Below are 21,013 nucleotides of genomic sequence, written 5' to 3'. Positions count from 1 at the left end.
CCGTGTAGCAGCCAGCACCAGCCAAAGGGGGCCCAAAAAAATCTGAGGGTGGCTGTAACATCAGCCGAAACCGCTCATAACAAACAAATGTTATTTCGGTCTCGACTGCTGTTCTATCCAAAGTAGAGTACCACATTGCTGCGCTCCAAGGACAATGTTGTCTGAATTTATGAAAAACAGTCTAGGTTACAATGACAGCAGAAGCTTTATTGACGCGTTTCGCCCATTTTGAGGCATCTTCAGTATTTCTACATCGGAAAAATACGTAAGACAGATTAGGGGAATCGTCCTGTCTGGCTTGAGAAGGTGTTAAAAACTACTTTAAAATACTACAAAAACACCAGACTGAAGGAAGAGTTACGTCAGTCTTCCTTCACCATAGTGTTGCTTTAGGATTTTAAAGAAGTTTTTAACGCCTTCTGATGCTAGATAGGAAAATGCCCATAATCTGTTTTTATGCATTTTTCCCACGTGGAAATTATGAAGATGCCTCAAAATGGGCGAAACGCGTCAATAAAACTTCCGCTGTCATTGCAATCTAGACTGTGTTTTCCTACCGAAGACGGAAAAAAATGGCTCTGAGCACTATGGGACTTAAGTTCCGAGGTCATCAGACCCCTAGAACTTAGAACTACTTAAACCTAACTAACCTAAGATCACCACACACACCCATGCCCGAGGCAGGATTGGAACCTGCGACTGTAGCGGTCGCGCGGTTCCAGAATCTAGCGCCTAGAACCGCTCGGCCACCCCAGCCGGCTACTGAAGACGGACAGTAGTTTTATATGTCGAGTGGCAGAACTTCCGTTCGCTACGGCCGAACGTGGCCGCCGTTCGCAGAGTGTGCGCCCCGGAAGCGAGCTGTGTTCCGTATGGTTAGCAGCGACGCTGGGCGGTCGTGTCCGCCGTTACGCCGCCCGCAGTCCGGTGCCGAAGCCAGCACCCGCGCCCACCGGAAAAGCGACCACCAGTCCACCAGCTGCGCGTCCGTCCAGTCGCGCTGTGAAAGGTCACGCGAGCGGCGCGCCGCACACAGGGGAGAAAGTGAACTACTGTGCCGGCCGCCTCTGGGGCGCGGTCGCCGATTCAGGGAGAAAGTAGTTCGCTCCGGCCCGGCTCACACACACGCTTAGCTGGGCCGAATAGACGGAGGAACGGAGGATGTCGACGGCGGGGGGTGGGGTCCCCGCGTCGAGATCCCCTCGGGGGGTGTGGGCGGAGGGCCTGCAGCCCCGCCAAACCGCTCTTAATTGGGCGACGAGACTGGTTCGGCGACGCACCTCGGAGTGTCTCCCCCACCAGCCTACTCCGTCGCCGACCGCGTTTTCGCCACAGCCACACGGCGTGCTCTGGACGCGACGTTCCTCTCGTGTGGTAACTACCGGGAGGAGAGGGTGGGAGAGGGGAGGAGATGGAGAGAGGTGTGTTACGACGTCCGGTGGAGGGCGATCCGCTGCTCCTTTACCTCTCTCTAGCCTCTGGAGAGGCAGATGACGACCACGGGTATATATACTGGTGGGCTTGCCGTCCAGAGTCATCAGTTGGGTTCCTCTCTCTGCAGCAGCAGCATCCAGGCAGCATGAGGACAACTGCTCTGGTGAGTTCTACCTCCGGCACTTGAGGGCTCGCCAGCTTCTTGTCCTCCACAACACTGTTACTGGGCACTCGATTTTTTAGGGCTCCCTCGTCTCCAGGCATCAGGGGAGGTTGATCAGAGACGACTGGTGCGTGCTTCGCACTTGGCACGGTGTTGAAACGTAATCTCAAATCGTATTATTTTGGCCCCCTGCATCCATTTTGGATGATAAGGAAATTGGCTGCAGTATTGCCTAATATGTGTCTTCAAAGGTGGAATTTCAGCCATCGAATGGCTGAAACGGAAGTGTCAAACTTTCTGTTCATTTCTGAAATTGTAAAAACGACACATTTCGTTTTGTGCACTACTTCCCACTGATTGTCGAACATTTCTTTGCGACTGAATCTTCTCTCTGGAAGCAAATACCCGAGGTGTCTGTCCATTTTGGATGACAAGTAAAGATGTTTGGGGTGACGCGAAAATGAAAGAGCAAGGCAGCAAATCTAACCTTTAACTTCTCGTAGCTGGGATTCACAGTCACTTTTCTAAAGGACATCATCGTCGCCTTTGAGTCTAAAAGTTATTTTTTCATTAAACCCACTATTGCAGTTTCGACTGTGTGGCCTTTACGAACTAGAGTACGGGGAAGGTTGTGTTTGAACATGTGCTAAAAGTCGGATATTTATAGAGTTTTGACATGCGATCAACATCAATATTACCAACACAGAAATAGCAATAGTAGATTTTATGAGTAAATAATTTTTACAGTCAAACGCGACCATGATGTCCTTTAAAAACAGAGGCCCTCATTCCATCAGGAACATCAAAGAAAATCACACGCTTAAAGTACTGACCGAAATGCACTCTGTTTATAGATTTGTAACTGGAGGAAGGCACACGTTTCGTCGATGCGATAAACTGTTTTCAGACAAATAATGGGCTACTGGCAGGAGACATCAGTCATCTAAGTAAACACTTTAATCCACTTTTATCATTGCAAATATGATTTTATTTATTTTCTATGTTTCTAACCGCTAACCCTAAGCATCCTCTGAGGGACAAACATAAGGTTCTTTGTGATTTTTCTTGCATTTTGAATGTCTACGAAAGGGTTCGTCGTCAGTGATTGAGGAATCACAATAATAGCGAAGCAGCAAATGGGATGTTCTTCCTCAGCACCATAGGAACACTCAAGTTCATCCTCTAGTTATTGCACATCCCCCACTTCAGTGGATCGTCCTTGAGACACCTGCTTAACGCCTTCTACACGTGCCGAAGCAGAGGTTCTGTTGGAACAATAAACTGTCATAGGACGATGTCATTTCTCTGTAGCTTCACGTCCGAAGCCGATGGATAGAATCGTAGTCGATCCCAGGTAACTCCTCGAGGACATCGGTCGCTTGTTGTGTGAAGCGGTTTGTCAGAAGAACCACATAGTTATTGCATATCTACAGAGGAATTCCAAGACGTTGTTCATTCGGTCTTTCTCCAACCTCTTCTTTTCAAATGAAGGAGTAGGTTTAGCATTATAAAGACTGTAGGAGAGTGGGATCAGTAAGGCGAAGGAATTATTAGTTACCTGTTTAAAACATCTAGAACAGAAATCAATTTGCTAGTCATGCAAGGCTGTTTAGAGGATTACAGAACTCTTAACTCTCAACCGGTCACCAACCTTGTCCTAGTAGTCATGCCTGAAAGGGAAGAGGAAGAAGGTCTCTCATATTATAGTACTTTGAGGTGCTACCTTCAGTCCAAATTCTTAGAACTCATGTTGCTTTTTTCCCCAGAGAAACCTAATAAACCTCTCTGCTCAATATGTTATTTTGCTTCAAGCCGCCAATCCTGTTGCTGCGATCACAAACCGATCTGAGTTATTCGAGAATACAAGTTTCAAGTAGTCTTTCCTTTTTACACATTCCTTTCGTTGGTATTCAAAACACAGTTTTCACTCTATTTTACTTATTCAGCTACAATACTTGTTGTATCCAGTTTCTGTTCTTAACAATCTAATGTACGCTACGATTTTCTCGGCTGCATCTCAAAATACAGGCAACTCACAAAATCAGGATAGCTGTCGTTTCTGAAGATTTCATTTTAGGCTTGGAACACAATAAGCACAATTTCCTCGGCTTCACTCCGCCCCAATTAGCTGAATATTGTTCATGGGATTTTTTGTTTGCTCCTTGTTTAACCATAAACTGTCCTAAGTATACAAGGAGCAAATACACTCAGTGCTATGTTCCAATGACAAGTTGCAAAGACCGTAAGTGGAGGTGGACTTACAGTTCATATTAAATAGACTACCTCTTTTATCACCATTTATGAACGGGCAAGGCGATTACTCGACGTTTTCGCATTATTAAACTTTCAAACTACTAAGCAACTCACGGTCAGTGTAGCACACAACATACTTTCTTTCCTAAATATCGAATGTTGCGTTTTCATGGTCGGTGGTCTCTGTCTTTCGCGAATTTCTAACGGTTTTAAGTCATCTGTCTTTCGACTGACTTGAGCTGCAGTCTGCGTTGTTCTATATTATTCTAATGCCTTCGTCACCATGTAACAACTACACCCAACACCCTTGATTAATAACACATAGTTAAACACTGCGGCCTCTTACGTTAACCAACAGGTTTCTAATAATGTCAAACAGTTACACCACACAAATACTCAAACGGAACGGATGCGATTAGATTTTGGGTTTCCCACGCATTGTTCCATTCGGTTTCGGCCATGTGACTGAATTTAGCAGTTTAATCATCCGCTGGAATGCACCGTTCTTTTATTCCATTTCCTTGCAGTCTTTACCAGTTCAGCCAGCTATATCACTCCCCGGAATACCACCAAGTCCCTTGGTCTTTACACCATTTTGCTTACCCTTGACCGAGCGAGGTGGCGCAGTGGTTAGACGCTGGACTCGCATTCGGGAGGACGACGGTTCAATCCGGCGTCCTTCCCTACTCCCATGAGACCGATGACCTCCCTGTCTGGTCTCATTCCCCAAACAACCGAACCCTTACCCTTGGCGTCCGTGTAAATGCTCTTACAGGCTGAGTTACACAGTCGGGACTCAGGGCCCTCCATCGCAGTTTCATCACTGAACTGTGGAAGGCAAAATTTCAGGTCCGAGGCCAAGTGCAGGACAGAAGTCTTAATCGACCAGGAACTGTTAGAAGAGCACACGGTCTACTAGAGGGAGACAGATTCCTTTAGGTAGCTAACCCCTTATACCCTATACTGTTAACTATTATTTTCTCAACGATTGCAATTAGCATCAGACAGTCATAGTGTAACGCTTTCTCAGACTTGGTGTCCTTCTGATGCTACTTTCAGTCGTTCTGATGGTGGTTAATACTGATTAACAGCATAAAAGATCTTTTTTGATTGTGTATGAAATGATAAACTCAACGACTGCCTTGGCTCTGAGCACTATGGCACTTAACGTCTGAGGTCATCAGTCCCCGAGAACTTAGAACTACTTAAACCTAACTAACCTAAGGACATCACACACGTCCATGCCCGAAGCAGGATTCGAACCTGCGACAGTAGCGGTCGCGTGGTTCCAGACTGTAGCGCCTAGAATCTCTCGGCCACCCTGGCCGGCAAACCCAACCACTATCTCGCGACAAAATTTCACTTTTTTTCCAAGGACTCTAAGCTTACCAGGTAGTCACTAAGTTGAACTGTTTCTCTCAGGTATACCTGGCCGCAGTGCTCCTGTCGTCGGCGTGGGCAGGCGACTCGAGCGCTGGTGAGGCGCCAGCCAAGAAGGACAAGAGGGGGATCTTCACCGGCGAACACAGCTACATCGGCGGAGGAGGCATCGGCCTGGGCAGCAGCTACGGAGGACTGTCTGGGGGTCTGTCCGGCGGCATCGGCGGAGGCCTCTCCAGCTACGGCGGGTCCTACGGCTACGGCGGTGGCTACGGAGGAGGTTACGGCTACGGCGGTGGCTACGGAGGCGGCTATGGTGGAGGAATCGGACTGTCGTCCGGATCCATCGGCCTCGGCTCCGGAGGAATCGGCTTGAGCTCTGGCGGAATTGGCCTCGGCTCCGGAATTGGACTCGGATCCGGAATTGGTCTCGGTTCCGGAATTGGTCTCGGCGCTGGTGGTCTCGGAGGTGGAGCCGGAGGAATCGGACTGGGATCGGGAGGTATTGCCTCTGTCGCTGTCGCCCCTACGCAGACCGTCGTGCAGACCGTGAGGGTACCGCATCCGGTCCCCGTCCCAGTGACTGTCAACCGCCCGTACCCTGTGCCGCATCCGGTACCCGTCCCGGTAAACCGCCCTGTGCCCGTTCCCCAGCCGTACCCTGTGCGAGTTCCCCACCCCGTCCCGGTCTCCGTGCCCCGACCCTACCCCGTGGAGGTCCCCCGCCCCGTGCCCGTGCCCGTTAACAGGCCCGTCCCCGTCCCCGTGCCCCAGCCTTACCCGGTCCGCGTCCCACACCCCGTCCCCGTCGGAGTCCCCCAGCCGTACCCGGTCCGTGTGCCCGTCCCCCACCCCGTTCCCGTGCCAGTTTCGACCGGAATCTCCAGCATCGGAATCGGTAGTGGAATCTCCTCTGGCGGCATCATCTCTGGAGGTGGTCTCGGAGGAGGGCTCGGAGGAGGTCTCGGAGGAGGACTGGGAGGTGGCAGCATCATCTCCTCTGGCTCCCTGGGCGGTGGTCTGATCGGCGGAGGGTACGGTGGAGGGTACGGCGGAGGGTACGGCGGTTCGTACGGATACGGCGGATCCTACGGATACGGCGGCTCGTCTGGTGGACTCATCTCTTCGGGGCTCTCGGGAGGAGTCCTGAAGGGAACCTACGTCCCCAGCATCGCTGGAGGCCTCAGCGGTGGCAGCTTGTACTCTGGTAGCCTCTCCTCCAGCTACGGAGGTGGTTACGGCGGTGGCTACAAGAGCTACTACAAGCACTAGAACCTCGCACACATGACACCAGTCCAAAGCATACAAGGCTCCTGAGGGAAGAAGTGAAGAAAGCACGATGCCAATCAAAACGCAGGAAGACGTTCTCTACGCTGAAGTATGGGGATGCCTCCGGATGGGAGTGTGGAGCTATCTCTCCAATGTCCAATTTTGGCTGGTGTGGAATGGGCTTCAGATCTCGTGTCGAGATGGAAGCAGCTTTCCACCTAGTACGATATTCCCAAGGAATCGATGCTGCTCACCAAGTCATATTGTTCATAAATTAATATTCACTTCATTCACTGTCATGTTATTTCAACATCAACCATATTCTTCGAGCATATTGTGCCTTAATTCACCGTTCTCCATTATCGTTTTGTGATATTTTGTACAAGAGACAAGTCTTTCACTTTCTTAAATAAAGCAGTTTTGTAAACAACAAAGGAAAGCATTTCGTGTCTCATTGAAATACCTACATTTTTTTTACATCTTTCACCTTTTTTTGGTGGGAGAGAATCTATTACCTATTGCTTAACATGATCCTTTCAACATACAGCTTTAAAAATTATTTTACTTTTTATTTATTACCAGAGCAGTTTCGAGTGTTACACGTCATCGGACAGCTGAAAGCATTCTACAAATCAGTACAAACACTGCTTCGCAGGAAGAATGTTCTATATAAATCACCAAAAACAGTGAATGAGCAGTATTTACAAATATCAAAAAAATGTGTGTGAATTTCATGGGACTCAACTGCTAAGTTCATCGGTCCCTAAGCTTGCACATTACTTAACACAAATTATCCTAAGGACAAACACACATCCATGCCCGAGAGAGGACTCGTACATCCGCCGGGACCAGCCGCACAGTCCATGACTGCAGCCCCCAAGTCCGCTCGGGTAATCCCGCGCGGCCCTCTGACGGATATCCAATGTTCTTCGAGTTAAATAGTTTATTTGTGTGTTTCAGTTTGTCTTGGATGACAGTTGTCTCCAGTGAGTCTAAAATTGCGAAATATGAAGTTTAGTGACGAACAGTTGTAGGAAGAAGGTGAGGAAGTTGTAGGAAAACGGTGAGGAACATAGCTCAATAGCTCGTTTGGAGTCGTTTTGAGGACGAGCACTTCAATGACAAAATAAAAAGCCCATACTTGTGTGAGTGGCGACTGTCGCGTTTTGGGATCCACATCTGAGTTATCATTAGGGCCCGTGATAGTGAGTAGAATAGTTAAATGAATTACATAGCGACTGACTGAATAATTTCGCCGGTCAGTGTGGCCGAGCGGTTCTAGGCACTTCAGTTAGGTTAGTTAGGTTTAATTATAGGTTCTACGGGACTGATGACCTCAGATGTTGAGTCCCATAGTGCTCAGAGCCATTTGAGCCACTTTTGATTGAATAATCTCGCCTGCAAGTTGTGATGTCGGGTCAAGTGATGTTTACGAAAGGGTTCTGAGTATTAAGTTTGCATCTTGCAAATTACGTGAGAAACAAGATGTGATGTGTCACAGGCTAAAATTCAAAACTTTGTACAGTTTGCTTCTAATGTCAAATACGTACGTATGTGCCAAGAAAGGATGTAGCGTTAGAAGAGATTTGCGATATTTACTAGCGTTATTAAGTTGTTACCAAAGGACAGGAAGCTCAACGATATAAGACGAAGTAAACATCTTGCTGACCACGAAATTGTAGATAAAAATGAAACAAGGGAATGAAGAGCAATGCGAGAAGCGTTCGCTTATGTCTAAAAGTGCAAATTTTGCAGCGGTTTACAAATGTAACTATTGACAAGTTGTGCAGTGCTTTCTTTTCCTAGTATGATGAGATTAGCTCATGGGAGGTGCCTTTCGCAAAACCTCTTATCTCAAAGTCAGTACAAGATCCTCGTGACAAAATATGTCTGCAACAGTAGATATGATTTCTGGAAAAGGGAATCATGAGCAGAAACTAGGATCCTATGCTACCAGTTGTCTTGACCAGATGAAGCTGTGAGTTCTGTGACTTCTCTGGGAAATGTTTCATCTGAACTACAATATACGAAATATTAGCTCTCTTTATCACATGAATGAATAAAAACATTTACTTAAGTTGGTGTAATTCCTTGACACATGAGGTTTCAGTGCTTATTACTACATTACTTGATGCACTTATTAACAAACTGTTTTCTTGAAGTCCAATGTTCAACATTCACAAAAGTACATTTCCATCTGAGACTTGAAGATCTTCAGTCCTACTCGACGTCATTGATTGCTGGAGCTGAGGTAACGAACTGTGATAGGGCGTTTCCTTGCTTGGCTCTATATTGACCTCCGTGCGTGTCTTCTTCAGCCTCTCCCATTCGTTGTTGCGGGTTGCAGCGCGACATCGCTAACGTCTACGATATCGATGTGCGTTGTCAACTTCGATGTGTCACTGCGATCTTCGGACGACTACACAAACTGACTAATTACACACAAAAATAATTGTTTGAAAAGGAACAGGGAAGTTCTAGAAATTTTATCTTGCAGTCGAAAGGGTTGTAGGAGGTGGATGCGTGATAGACCTATACACTGCTAACAAAAAGATGAAGTGTTGCATACTTTTATTGTTCATTTTGAATCAAACCCGCTGCAGTTGTAATTTCACAGTTTCTTTGTATGGGTGAATACATGTGCCTTACCTGGGTTTCAGGACACTTATCTACATGTGCTCCTGTAATAATTGGTGAAGCTCAAGTAGGACACTAAACAAAATATATTAACATTAGGACAGCCATTACAGATTTAACGGCTCAGCAGAATACGTATTAATTGAGTAAAATTAAACTGTACAAGTTAGGTGGAAAAATTAACCAAATTATCCAGTACTATGAGAGAACCTGTGTGGATGAGGCGTGAACAGTGTGAGGTCGACCTGTTAACCTCGAGGGTAAACATGGTCTGACAGAAAAAGTTAAACTCTTTAAAAATGCACTCATAGGCACTTCGAACGGGACAGACTTGAGAAAGAAAAGATAAGAGCATAAATGCCGCTATAAACAGCCAAAATGCCAGAATGAGATGTGTGGGCGTTAATCTGAAACTTCCTCGCAGATTAAAACTGCGTGACGAACCGAGAGTCGATCTCGTGACCATTGCCTTTCGCAGGCAAACTTCCTGAGTTCGAATTTCGAGGACGTTTCAAACAAAATGCCAATTATCGAACTGCAAAAGGTAGCTTACCATATAAGGGCTATGGCAGCCACATGTCCAGAACACACACACCATAACTACGTATCACCAACTGCCATCATGGATGTAAGGAGACGGCACAATACATACATGACATGAACCAATGTCGAATGAAAGCGACGAATACAAAGCCAGTTTCAATGCTTATATCCACACCTCACTGATATATTCTTTTGGGCATATACTTGGCTAAGACGTATTGTACATAGTATCGGCATAGAGGAGGCCTAATATGCAGACCTTATTTATGTTTTTGAATGGTTTTGACTTGTTATATTTCATTACAAGAAATTAAGAGGTTACGGGGTCACATTCTGGGAGAAAAAAAATCTATTTTCGTTTTATTGGCTTATTAGATTCCTCCAAGTTTCTTCTTTAAAATGACATGTCATACATGAAACTTCCTGGCAGATTGTGTGCCGGACCGAGACTCGAACTCGGGACCTTTGCCTTTTGCGGGCAAGTGATCTACCATCTGAGCTACCCAAGCACGACTCACGCCCCGTCCTCACAGATTTACTTCTGCCAGTACCTCGTCTCCTGCCCTCCAAACTTAACAGAAGCCCTCCTCATGTCATACATGGTTCCACTAGAATTATGACTACTTTTCATAGACTTGTGAGACCGGGTATAGCGCTTTTGTGATACACTTCTGTCATGGCTGAGCATCAACGTTTTGGCAGTATGGACATGACACGAATTCAAATGCCCCCCTTCCCAAAACCTTGTTATACACCGTTTGTTCGAGTTTTTTTGGTTTCACGATTTTACTCCTTTATTTTTTTGACTTTGGGTTGTTTGTAAACAATGTACTGCACGAAAGTTGTTGTGTCGACTTCTTTCGTATGTAGTGCATCATGCTCTGGGCTTTGTATTTCCACACCACAGCCACAGATGAGCATCCACAACACGGTTTAGCCCAAAAAGTGAAAAGTGCTGGTATAAATACAATAAGGAGAAAAATAAAGTCATCACCACAGTCTACCAGCGGACATTATGGAAGAAATAAAGATCATCTTCAGAGATCTGGCTGACACAAGTCTTCTGATGAAGCGTCTTCATGGAAGAACGCAGAACATCAACGAGGGCTTGAATAGTGTGATACGGCATCGCCTCCCAAAACAGGTTGGTTGCGATTAATACACTGCAACCTTCAGTCTTGGAAATATTGATCCTTGGAAAGTTGTCGGCTCAAACAAAGTACGTTTTATGTTGACTTCAGATCAGCACAGACTAAGGCATACAGACAATATAATCAAGACATTAATGAAAACAGCAACTCAGGTGCAAAGGCGTTGCAAAAGAAGACTTGAAGTTGATAATGAAGAATGAAGGGAGCTGGATCACGAGTGTTTCAATCTTCTTTTTCCGTTTACCGTAAATTTACTTTGTAATTCTTCTAGGAACATTATCTCAGCTACTACTGAACGTAGAAGTATGAAATTTTCATGATATATTCAAATGGGTTTCTTGTACAAACTAAAACAATAACATCTGAATTACTTGATTTTCAAAAGATTTAGAAGTGATAATGTAGTGAAATTAAAGGAAAAAATTTGCTATAAGGTAAATATATAATATCTCTGTAAGTAATTATTTTGACGAAAAGCCTTTGTTTCAATATTGTAACAAAGTATCAATGCACATACAGTAAAAATTATCTCTCTGTAGCTCCAGTAGTTTGTGAGTAAATGTTCCCTATATCAGACATCGATTGACATTGCGGGGATAGACTATTCCGTGTCCCCTTAAGGACTTACGCGGATATTTTCAATTCAAGTGTCTACATGTAGTTACTTTGCATCATGATATGGAATTCTGATTCTGTTCATTATAGTCCTGAACCATTGGGAATGAAATTCAGTTTCAAGTAGGGCAAGGTTTTATGGTACGTGGCTGCATTTGGACCTTTCGGTCGTTGTGTTTGTTCACGGAGAAAAAGTTGTATATATTTATATAAAATTTTTGCGTTTACCATAGAAATTTTCACAGTTTTATACTGCTTTAGGGGCTAGACGAGGGTGATTCTCGATATTGGAATGATGGTTCAAATGGCTCTAAGCACTATGGGACTTAACATCTGAGGTCATCAGTCCCCTAGACCTAGAACTACATAAACCTAACTAACGTAAGGACATCACACACATCCACGCCCGAGGCAGTATTCGAACCTGCGACCGTAGCGGTCACGCGGTTCCAGACTGAAGCGCCTAGAACCGCATGGCCTACACATTCTGTGATAAGGCCTGGATGCCCAGCACCTTGTCAACCACTTGTGTTTTCACCGTCCCTCAGCCTCATTACAATGGTGCTCACCACACTAGCACGCCAACAGCGTCTCTACCATTAATGAAGTTGCTTATGTAAGAGGATTTCCCAATTTGCGGCCCGTTTCGTTGCTAGAATCATTACATATTCGTCTCTGCTTCGTTTAGATACTTTTTTTTTTACCGCGCCACGTGTCCACAACGCCACCAGGTAGCATTCGATTTCGTGGTGGGCAATGGTTACACATTTTTGGCTTGAGAGGTGTTTACTAATGCCAGACTTTTTTTCAGAAAGCAGGTTGGTTTCAGAAAGCAGGTTGGTTTGGCTAAAAAATCCTATTTTTCAATATACCGGGTGATCAAAAAGTCAGTATAAATTTGAAAACTGAATTTAAAAAAACTGGTTCAAATGGCTCTGAGCACTATGGGCCTTAATTTCTGAGGTCATCAGTCCCCTAGAACTTAGAACTACTTAAACCTAACTAACCTAAGGACATCACACACATCAAAACACCGGCTGGCGAAAACTGAATAAATCACGGAATAATGTAGATAGAGAGGTTCAAATTGACACACATGCTTTGAATGACATGGGGTTTTATTAGAACCAAAAATATACAAAAGTTCAAAAAATGTCCGACAGATGGCACTTCATCTGATCAGAATAGCAATAATTAGCACAACAAAGTAAGACAAAGCAAAGATGATGTTCTTTACAGGAAATGCTCAATATGTCAACCATCATTTCTCAACAATAGCTGTAGTCGAGGATTAATGTTGTGAACAGCACTTGCGACTTCAGGACTGAGGTCTGGGGACTTGCGAGGGCAAGCAGCGCGGAAGAGGTCTTTCATGCGTCTAGCAGTACTTTGTTCTTTTTTTTGTTTGTTTTTTGTTTTGGTTCTAATAAAACCCCATGTCATTCCAAGCATGTGTGTCAGTTTTTACCTCTCTATCTGCAGTATTCCGTGGTTTATTAAGTTTTCAAATTCATACAGACTTTTGGATCACCCGGTAATTTCTGTCCAATGTGCCTGCAGCCCCGCCAAACCGCTCTTAAATGGGCGACGAGACTGGACTGGTTCGGCGACGCACCTCGGAGTGTCTCCCCCACCAGTCTACTCCGTCGCCGACCGCGTTTTCGCCACAGCCACACGGCGTGCTCTGGACGCGGCGCTCCTCTCGTGTGAGGAAGGGAGGAGAGGGAGGGAGGGCAGAGGAGAGAGAGAGAGGGAGAGAGGTGTGTTACGACGTCCGGTGGAGGGCGATCCGCTGCTCCTTTACCTCTCTCTAGCCTCTGGAGAGGCAGATGACGACCACGGGTATATATACTGGTGGGCTTGCCGTCCAGAGTCATCAGTTGGGTTCCTCTCTCTGCAGCAGCAGCATCCAGGCAGCATGAGGACAACTGCTCTGGTGAGTTCTACCTCCGGCACTTGAGGGGTCGCCAGCTTCTTGTCCTCCACAACACTGTTACTGGGCACTCAGTTTTTTAGGGCTCCCTCGTCTCCAGGCATCAGGGGAGGTGGATCAGAGACGACTGCATTTCAAATACTCATCTGGCCAGCCAGATTTGAGTTTTTTTTTATGAATCTCTTACGAATACGTAAAGCGAATACTCGGATGGTATCTTCGAAAGGAGGATGTTCTTGAGTTCGTGCTTCGCACTTGGCACGGTGTTGAAACGTAATCTCAAATCGTATTATTTTGGCCCCCTGCATCCATTTTGGATGATAAGGAAATTGGCTGCAGTATTGCCTAATATGTGTCTTCAAAGGTGGAATTTCAGGCATCTAATGGCTGAAACGGAAGTGTCAAACTTTCTGTTCATTTCTGTAATAGTAAAAACGACACATTCCATTTTGTGCACTACTTCCCACTGATTGTCGAACATTTCTTTGCGACTGAATCTTCTCTCTGGAAGCAAATACCCGAGGTGTCTCTCCATTTGGGATGACAAGGAAAGATGTTTGGGGTGACGCGAAAATGAAAGAGCAAGGCAGCAAATCTAACCTTTAACTTCTCGTAGCTGGGATTCACAGTCACTTTTCTAAAGGACATCATCGTCGCCTTTGAGTCTAAAAGTTATTTTTCCATTAAACCCACTATTGCGTTTGAACATGTGCTAAAAGTCAGGTATTTATAGAGTTTTGACATGCGATCAACATCAATATTAGCAGCACCGAAATAGCAATAGTGGATTTTATGAATAAATAATTTTTACAGTCAAACGCGAGCATGATGTCTTTTAAAAACATAGGTCTTCATTCCATCAGGAACATCAGAGGAAATCACACCCTTAAAGTACTGACCGAAATGCACTCTGTTTATTGATTTGCTACTGGAGGAAGGCACACGTTTCGTCGAAGCGATAAGCTGTTTTCAGACAAATAATGGGCTACTGGCAGGAGACGTCATTCATCTAAGTAAACACTTTAATCCACTTTAATCACTGCAAATATGATTCTATTTGTTTTCTATGATTCTAACTGCTAACCCTAAGCATCCTCTGAGGGACAAACATAAGGTTCTTTGTGATTTTTCTTGCATTTTGAATGTCTACGAAAGGGTTCGTCGTCAGTGATTGAGGATTCACAAAAATAGCGAAGCAGCAAAAGGGATGATCTTCCTCAGCACCATAGGAACACTCAGGTTCATCCTCTAGTTATTGCACATCCCCCACTTCAGTGGATCGTCCTTGAGATACCTGCTTAATGCCTTCTACACGTGCCGAAGCAGAGGCTCTGTTGGAACAATAAACTGTCATAGGGCGATGTCATTTCTCTGTAGCTTCACGTCCGAAGCCGATGGATAGAATCGTAGTCGATCCCAGGTAACTCCTCGAGGACATCGGTCGCTTGTTGTGTGAAGCGGTTTGTCAGAGGAACCACATAGTTATTGCATATCTGCAGAGGAATTCCAAGATGATGTTCATTCGGTTTTTCTCCACCCTCTTGTTTTCAATTAAAGGAGTAGGTTTAGCATTATAAAGACAGTAGGACAGTGAGATAAGTAAGGCGAAGGATTTATTAGTTACCTGTTTAAAACATCTAGAACAGAAAACATTTCGGTAGTCATGCAAGGCTGTTTAGAGGATTACAGAACCCTTAATTCTCAACCGGTCAAAAACCTTGTCCTAGTAGTCGTGCGTGAATGGAAAGAGGAAGGAGGTCTCTCATATTGTAGTACTTTGAGGTGCTACCTTCAGTCCAATTCTTAGAACCATTGAACGATGTTTTTAAGTTACTTTTTTCCAGAGAAACCTAATAAACCTCTCTGCTCAATATGTTATTTTGCTTCAACCCGTCAGTCCTGTTGCTGAGATCACCAACCGACCTCAGTTATTCGAGAATACAAGGTTCAAATAGTCTTTCCATTTTTTCACATTCCTTTCGTTATTGTTCAAAACACAGTTTTCACTCTATTGTACTTATTCAGCTACAGTACTTGTATCTAGTTTTTGTTCTTTATAATCTACTCTACGCTGCGATTTTCTCGGCTGCATCTCAAAATACAGGTAACTCACAAAATCTGGATAACTGTCGTTTCTGTACATTTCATTTTAGGCTTGGAACACAATAAGCACAATTTCCTCGCCTTCACTCCGCCCCAATTACCTGAACGTTGTTCATGCGACTTTTTTTGCTCATTGTTTAACAACAAACTGTCCTAAGTATACATGGAGCAAATACACTCAGTGCTATGTTCTAATGACATCCATTGAAGTTGCAAAGACGATAACTGGAGGAGGACTTACAGTTCACATTAAATAGACTACATCTTTTATCACAATATATGAACGACCAAGGCGATTACTCGACGTTTTCGCATTATTAAACTTTCAAACTGTAGTTCCCTAAGCAATAGGGCCACTGCCAGCTACATTTACTTATTGAATATTACGTTATTATTAATACTTCCCTGTTTCTTTCTCTAGCATACGAAGAGCTTGCAATCCGTAAATGCACAAGACACTCTGCAAGCAATAGCGATCATTTTATGTTGTACCTTGCAAAGTAATGCTAGTTGGCCATTTGTATTATTTCTTTTTCTTCTGCACGCAATATTTCTGTAACAGCGGAGGAAACGGCCTTCTAGTCTGATCAAGTTTTTTGTGAAGTTCTAATTGCGCCTGTTTGTACGCACCGCGTTCTTTCATACATTTCCCAACGAGTTTATGGATGCAGGCACCTGTTAGGAATTTCAGTTCTCCAGTGTTCCGATGCTGTCAAGCAGTACGTGAAGGTTTAACCGTTACTAGCACTTAGCTACTACTCGTTCTCAGCAATTACCGTTGTCTCTATCGCTACTGTGGTTAAATGCATATTACGTCACCGCGACCGGTTTTGCAACTACAGGAAGGATTGAATAAAATTTTTAGCCGTCTTGGCCGGTTCTCTTGACACTGACGTTAATCCATTGCACTACTAAGCAACTCATGGTCGGTGTGATACCTACGACAACATATTTTCTTTCCGAAATATCAAATGTTGCGTATTCATGGTCGGTGGTCTCTCTCTTTCGCGACTTTCTAACGGTTATAAGTCATCTGTCTTTCGACTGACTTGAACTGTACTCTACCTTTTCCTATATTATTCTAATGCCTTCTTCACCACGTAACAAGTACACCCAACACCCTTGATTAATAACACATAATTAAATACTGTGGCCTCTTACGTTAACCAACAGGTTTCTAATAATACCAAACAGGCACACCACACACCCACACACACACTCACACACACACTCAAACGGAACGGATTCCATTAGATATTGGCTTTCCCACGCATTGTTCCATTCGGTTTAGGCCATGTGTCTGAATTTTGCAGTTTAATCATTCATTGGAGTGCATCACTCTTGTATTCCATTTCCTTGCAGTCTTTACCAGTTTAGCCAGCTATATCATTCCCTGGAATCCCAGCAAGTCCCTTGGTCTTTACACCATTTTGCTTACCCTTGACTGAGCAAGGTGGCGCAGTGGTTAGACACTGGACTCGCATTCGGGAGGACGGCGGTTCAATCCCGCGTCCGGCCATCATGATTTAGGTTTTCCGTGATTTCCCTAAATCACTCCAGGGAAATGCCGGGATGGTTCGTCTAAAAGGACACGGCCGACTTCCTTCCCCATCCATCTCTACTCCGCTGAGACCGATGACCTCGCTGTCTGGTTCGAATGGCTCTGAGCACTATGGGACTTAACTTCTGAGGTCATCAGTCCCCTGGAACATAGAACTAATTAAACCTAACTAACCTAAGGACGTCACACACACCGTGCCCGAAGCAGGATTCGAACCTGCGACCGTAGCGGTCGCGCGGATACAGACTGTAGCGCCTAGAACCGCTCAGGCACCTCGGCCGGCCGCTGTCTGGTCTCCTTCCCCAGACAACCCAACCCGCACCTTTGGCGTCCGTCGAAATGCTCTTACAGGACGAGCTACACAGTCGGGACTCAGGGCCCTCCATCGCAGTTTCAACACTGAACTGTGTAAGGCAAAACTACGGGTCCGAGGCCAAGAGCAGGACTGAAGTCTTAATCAGCCAGGAACTGTTAGAAGAGCACACAGTCCACTAGAGGGAGACAGATTCCTTTAGACAGCTAACCCCTTATACCCTATACAGTTAACTAATATTTTCTCAACAATTGCAATTAGCTTCAGACAGTCACATTTTAACGCTTTTTCAGACTTGGTGTCCTTATGATGCTCCTTTCATTCGTTCTGATGGTGGTTCACACCGATTAACAGCATAAAAGATTTTCTGTGATTGCATATAAAATGATAAACCCAACCACTGGGTTGGCTCTGAGCACTATGGGACTTAACATCTGAGGTCATCAGTCCCCTAGAACTTAGAACTACTTAAACCTAACTAAACTAAGGACATCACACACATCCATGCCTGAAGCAGGATTCGAAGCTGCGACAGAAGCGGTCGCGCGGTTCCAGACTGTAGCGCCTAGAACCGCTCGGCCACCCTGGCCGGCAAACCCAACCACTACCTCGCGACAAAATTTCACTTTTTTTCCAAGGACAGTAAGCTTACCAGGTAGTCACTAAGTTGAACTGTATCTCTCAGGTATACCTGGCCGCAGTGCTCCTGTCGTCGGCGTGGGCAGGCGACTCGAGCGCTGGTGAGGCGCCAGCCAAGAAGGACAAGCGGGGGATCTTCACCGGCGAACACAGCTACATCGGCGGAGGAGGCATCGGCCTGGGCAGCAGCTACGGAGGACTGTCTGGGGGTCTGTCCGGCGGCATCGGCGGAGGCCTCTCCAGCTACGGCGGGTCCTACGGCTACGGCGGTGGCTACGGAGGAGGTTACGGCTACGGCGGCGGCTACGGAGGCGGCTATGGTGGAGGAATCGGACTGTCGTCCGGATCCATCGGCCTCGGCTCCGGAGGAATCGGCTTGAGCTCTGGCGGAATTGGCCTCGGCTCCGGAATTGGACTCGGATCCGGAATTGGTCTCGGTTCCGGAATTGGTCTCGGCGCTGGTGGTCTCGGAGGTGGAGCCGGAGGAATCGGACTGGGATCGGGAGGTATTGCCTCTGTCGCTGTCGCCCCTACACAGACCGTCGTGCAGACCGTGAGGGTACCGCATCCGGTCCCCGTCCCAGTGACTGTCAACCGCCCGTACCCTGTGCCGCATCCGGTACCCGTCCCGGTAAACCGCCCTGTGCCCGTTCCCCAGCCGTACCCTGTGCGAGTTCCCCACCCCGTCCCGGTCTCCGTGCCCCGACCCTACCCCGTGGAGGTCCCCCGCCCCGTGCCCGTGCCCGTTAACAGGCCCGTCCCCGTCCCCGTGCCCCAGCCTTACCCGGTCCGCGTCCCACACCCCGTCCCCGTCGGAGTCCCCCAGCCGTACCCGGTCCGTGTGCCCGTCCCCCACCCCGTTCCCGTGCCAGTTTCGACCGGAATCTCCAGCATCGGAATCGGTAGTGGAATCTCCTCTGGCGGCATCATCTCTGGAGGTGGTCTCGGAGGAGGGCTCGGAGGAGGTCTCGGAGGAGGACTGGGAGGCGGCAGCATCATCTCCTCTGGCTCCCTGGGCGGTGGTCTGATCGGCGGAGGGTACGGTGGAGGGTACGGTGGAGGGTACGGCGGTTCGTACGGATACGGCGGATCCTACGGATACGGCGGCTCGTCTGGTGGACTGATCTCTTCGGGGCTCTCGGGAGGAGTCCTGAAGGGAATCTACGTCCCCAGCATCGCTGGAGGCCTCAGCGGTGGCAGCCTGTACTCTGGTAGCCTCTCCTCCAGCTACGGAGGTGGTTACGGCAGTGGCTACAAGAGCTACTACAAGCACTAGAACCCCGCACAAATGACACCAGTCCAAAGCATACAAGGCTCCCGAGGGAAGAAGTGAAGAAAGCACGATGCCAATCAAAACGCAGGAAGACGTTCTCTACGCTGAAGTATGGGGATGCCTCCGGATGGGAGTGTGGAGCTATCTCTCCAATGTCCAATTTTGGCTGGTGTGGAATGGGCTTCAGATCTCGCGCCGAGATGGAAGCAGCTTTCCACCTAGTACGATATTCCCAAGGAATCGATGCTGCTCACCAAGTCATATTGTTCATAAATTAATATTCACTTCATTCACTGTCATGTTATTTCAACATCAACCATATTCTTCGAGCATATTGTGCCTTAATTCACCGTTCTCCATTATCGTTTTGTGATATTTTGTACAAGAGACAAGTCTTTCACTTTCTTAAATAAAGCAGTTTTGTAAACAACAAAGGAAAGCATTTCGTGTTTCATTGAAATACCTAAATTTTTTTACATCTTTCCCCTTTTTTTGGGTGGGAGAAAATCTATTACCTATTGCTAAACATAACCCCTTCAACTTACAGCTTTAAACATTATTTTATTTTTTATTGATTGGCAGCGCAGTTTCGAGTGTTACATGTCATCGGACAGCTCACAGCATTCCACAAATCAGTACAAACGCTGCTTCGCAGAAAGGATGTCTAAACCACCAAAAACAATGAATGAGCAGTATTTACAAATATCAAAAAAATGTGTGTAAAATCTCATGGGACTTAACTGCTGAGGTCATCAGTCCCTAAGCTTACACGCTACTTAACCTAAATTATGCTAAGGACAAACACACACACCCATGCCCGAGGGAGGACTCAAACCTCCGCCTTTAACCGCTCGGCTAATCCCACGCGTCCCTGAGACGCATATCAAATGTTCTTCGAGTTAAATAGTTTATTTGTGTGTTTCAGTTTGTCTTGGATGACAGTAATCACAAGTGAATCTAAAATTGCGAAATATGAAGTTTAGTGACGGACAGTTGTAGGAAAAATGTGAGGAAGATACCTCAATAGCTCGTTTGCAGTCGTTTTGAGGACGAGCATTTCAATGACAAAATAAAAAGACGACGCGTGAGTGACTGGTGACTGTCGCGTTTTGGGATCCACATCTGAGTTATCACTAGCGCGCATGATAGTGAGTAGTTACGTGAATTACATAGCGACTGATTGAATAGGTTCTCCTTCAAGTTGTGATGTCGGGTCAAGTGTTGTTTACGAAAGGGCTTTGAGCATTACGTTTGAATCTTGCAAATTACCTTAGAAACAAGACCTGATGTGTCACAGGCTAAAATTCAAAACTTTGTACAGCATGCTTCAAATGTCAAATACGTACGTATGTGCCAAGAAAGGATGTGAGCGTTAGAAGAGATCTGCAACGATTTACTAGCGGTAGTAAGTTCTTACCAAAGGACAGGTAGCTCAGTCACATAACTCGAAGTAAACATCTTGTTGACCGCCAAATTATGGATCTAAATGAATCAAAGGACTGAAGACCAATGCGAGAATCGTTCACTGATATCTAAAAGTGCAAATTTTGCAGCGGACCTAACGAAACATAGTAACTGATAGCTGTTGAATTTGTTGAAAAACCTTAAGCAGTGTTTGTCTTCTGTGAAGTCGGTAAAGGATCGATTTACACATTCTATCAGTTTTAACTTAGGCTCAGACAGGGAAAATGACACTGAAGCTCAATGTACAGAATTACATGTTCCTAAAATCGTTCACTGTGGAGG

At 45.9% G+C, this 21,013-nt stretch overlaps 1 protein-coding gene across 2 annotated transcripts; it reads left to right on the top strand.

Moving 5' to 3' along the window:
• The first annotated feature begins 1,555 nt into the window (after positions 1-1,555).
• LOC126210226 (uncharacterized) lies at positions 1,556-19,617 on the top strand. Of its 2 annotated transcripts, none has more exons than XM_049939410.1 (2): positions 1,556-1,597; positions 18,041-19,617. In XM_049939410.1, exons 1-2 carry the CDS (start codon positions 1,580-1,582, stop codon positions 19,268-19,270), a joined length of 1,248 nt encoding a protein of 415 aa, XP_049795367.1. In that variant the 5' UTR covers positions 1,556-1,579; the 3' UTR covers positions 19,271-19,617. The 2 variants fall into 2 exon arrangements, with proteins under 2 accessions (XP_049795367.1, XP_049795366.1); XM_049939409.1 differs by lacking the exon at positions 1,556-1,597 and adding an exon at positions 13,340-13,381.
• The last annotated feature ends 1,396 nt before the right edge of the window (positions 19,618-21,013 follow it).

The sequence above is a fragment of the Schistocerca nitens genome, chromosome 10 (assembly GCF_023898315.1).
Source record: "Schistocerca nitens isolate TAMUIC-IGC-003100 chromosome 10, iqSchNite1.1, whole genome shotgun sequence".
Taxonomy (NCBI): domain Eukaryota; kingdom Metazoa; phylum Arthropoda; class Insecta; order Orthoptera; family Acrididae; genus Schistocerca; species Schistocerca nitens.
This window is presented reverse-complemented; position numbering and strand designations above follow the sequence as displayed.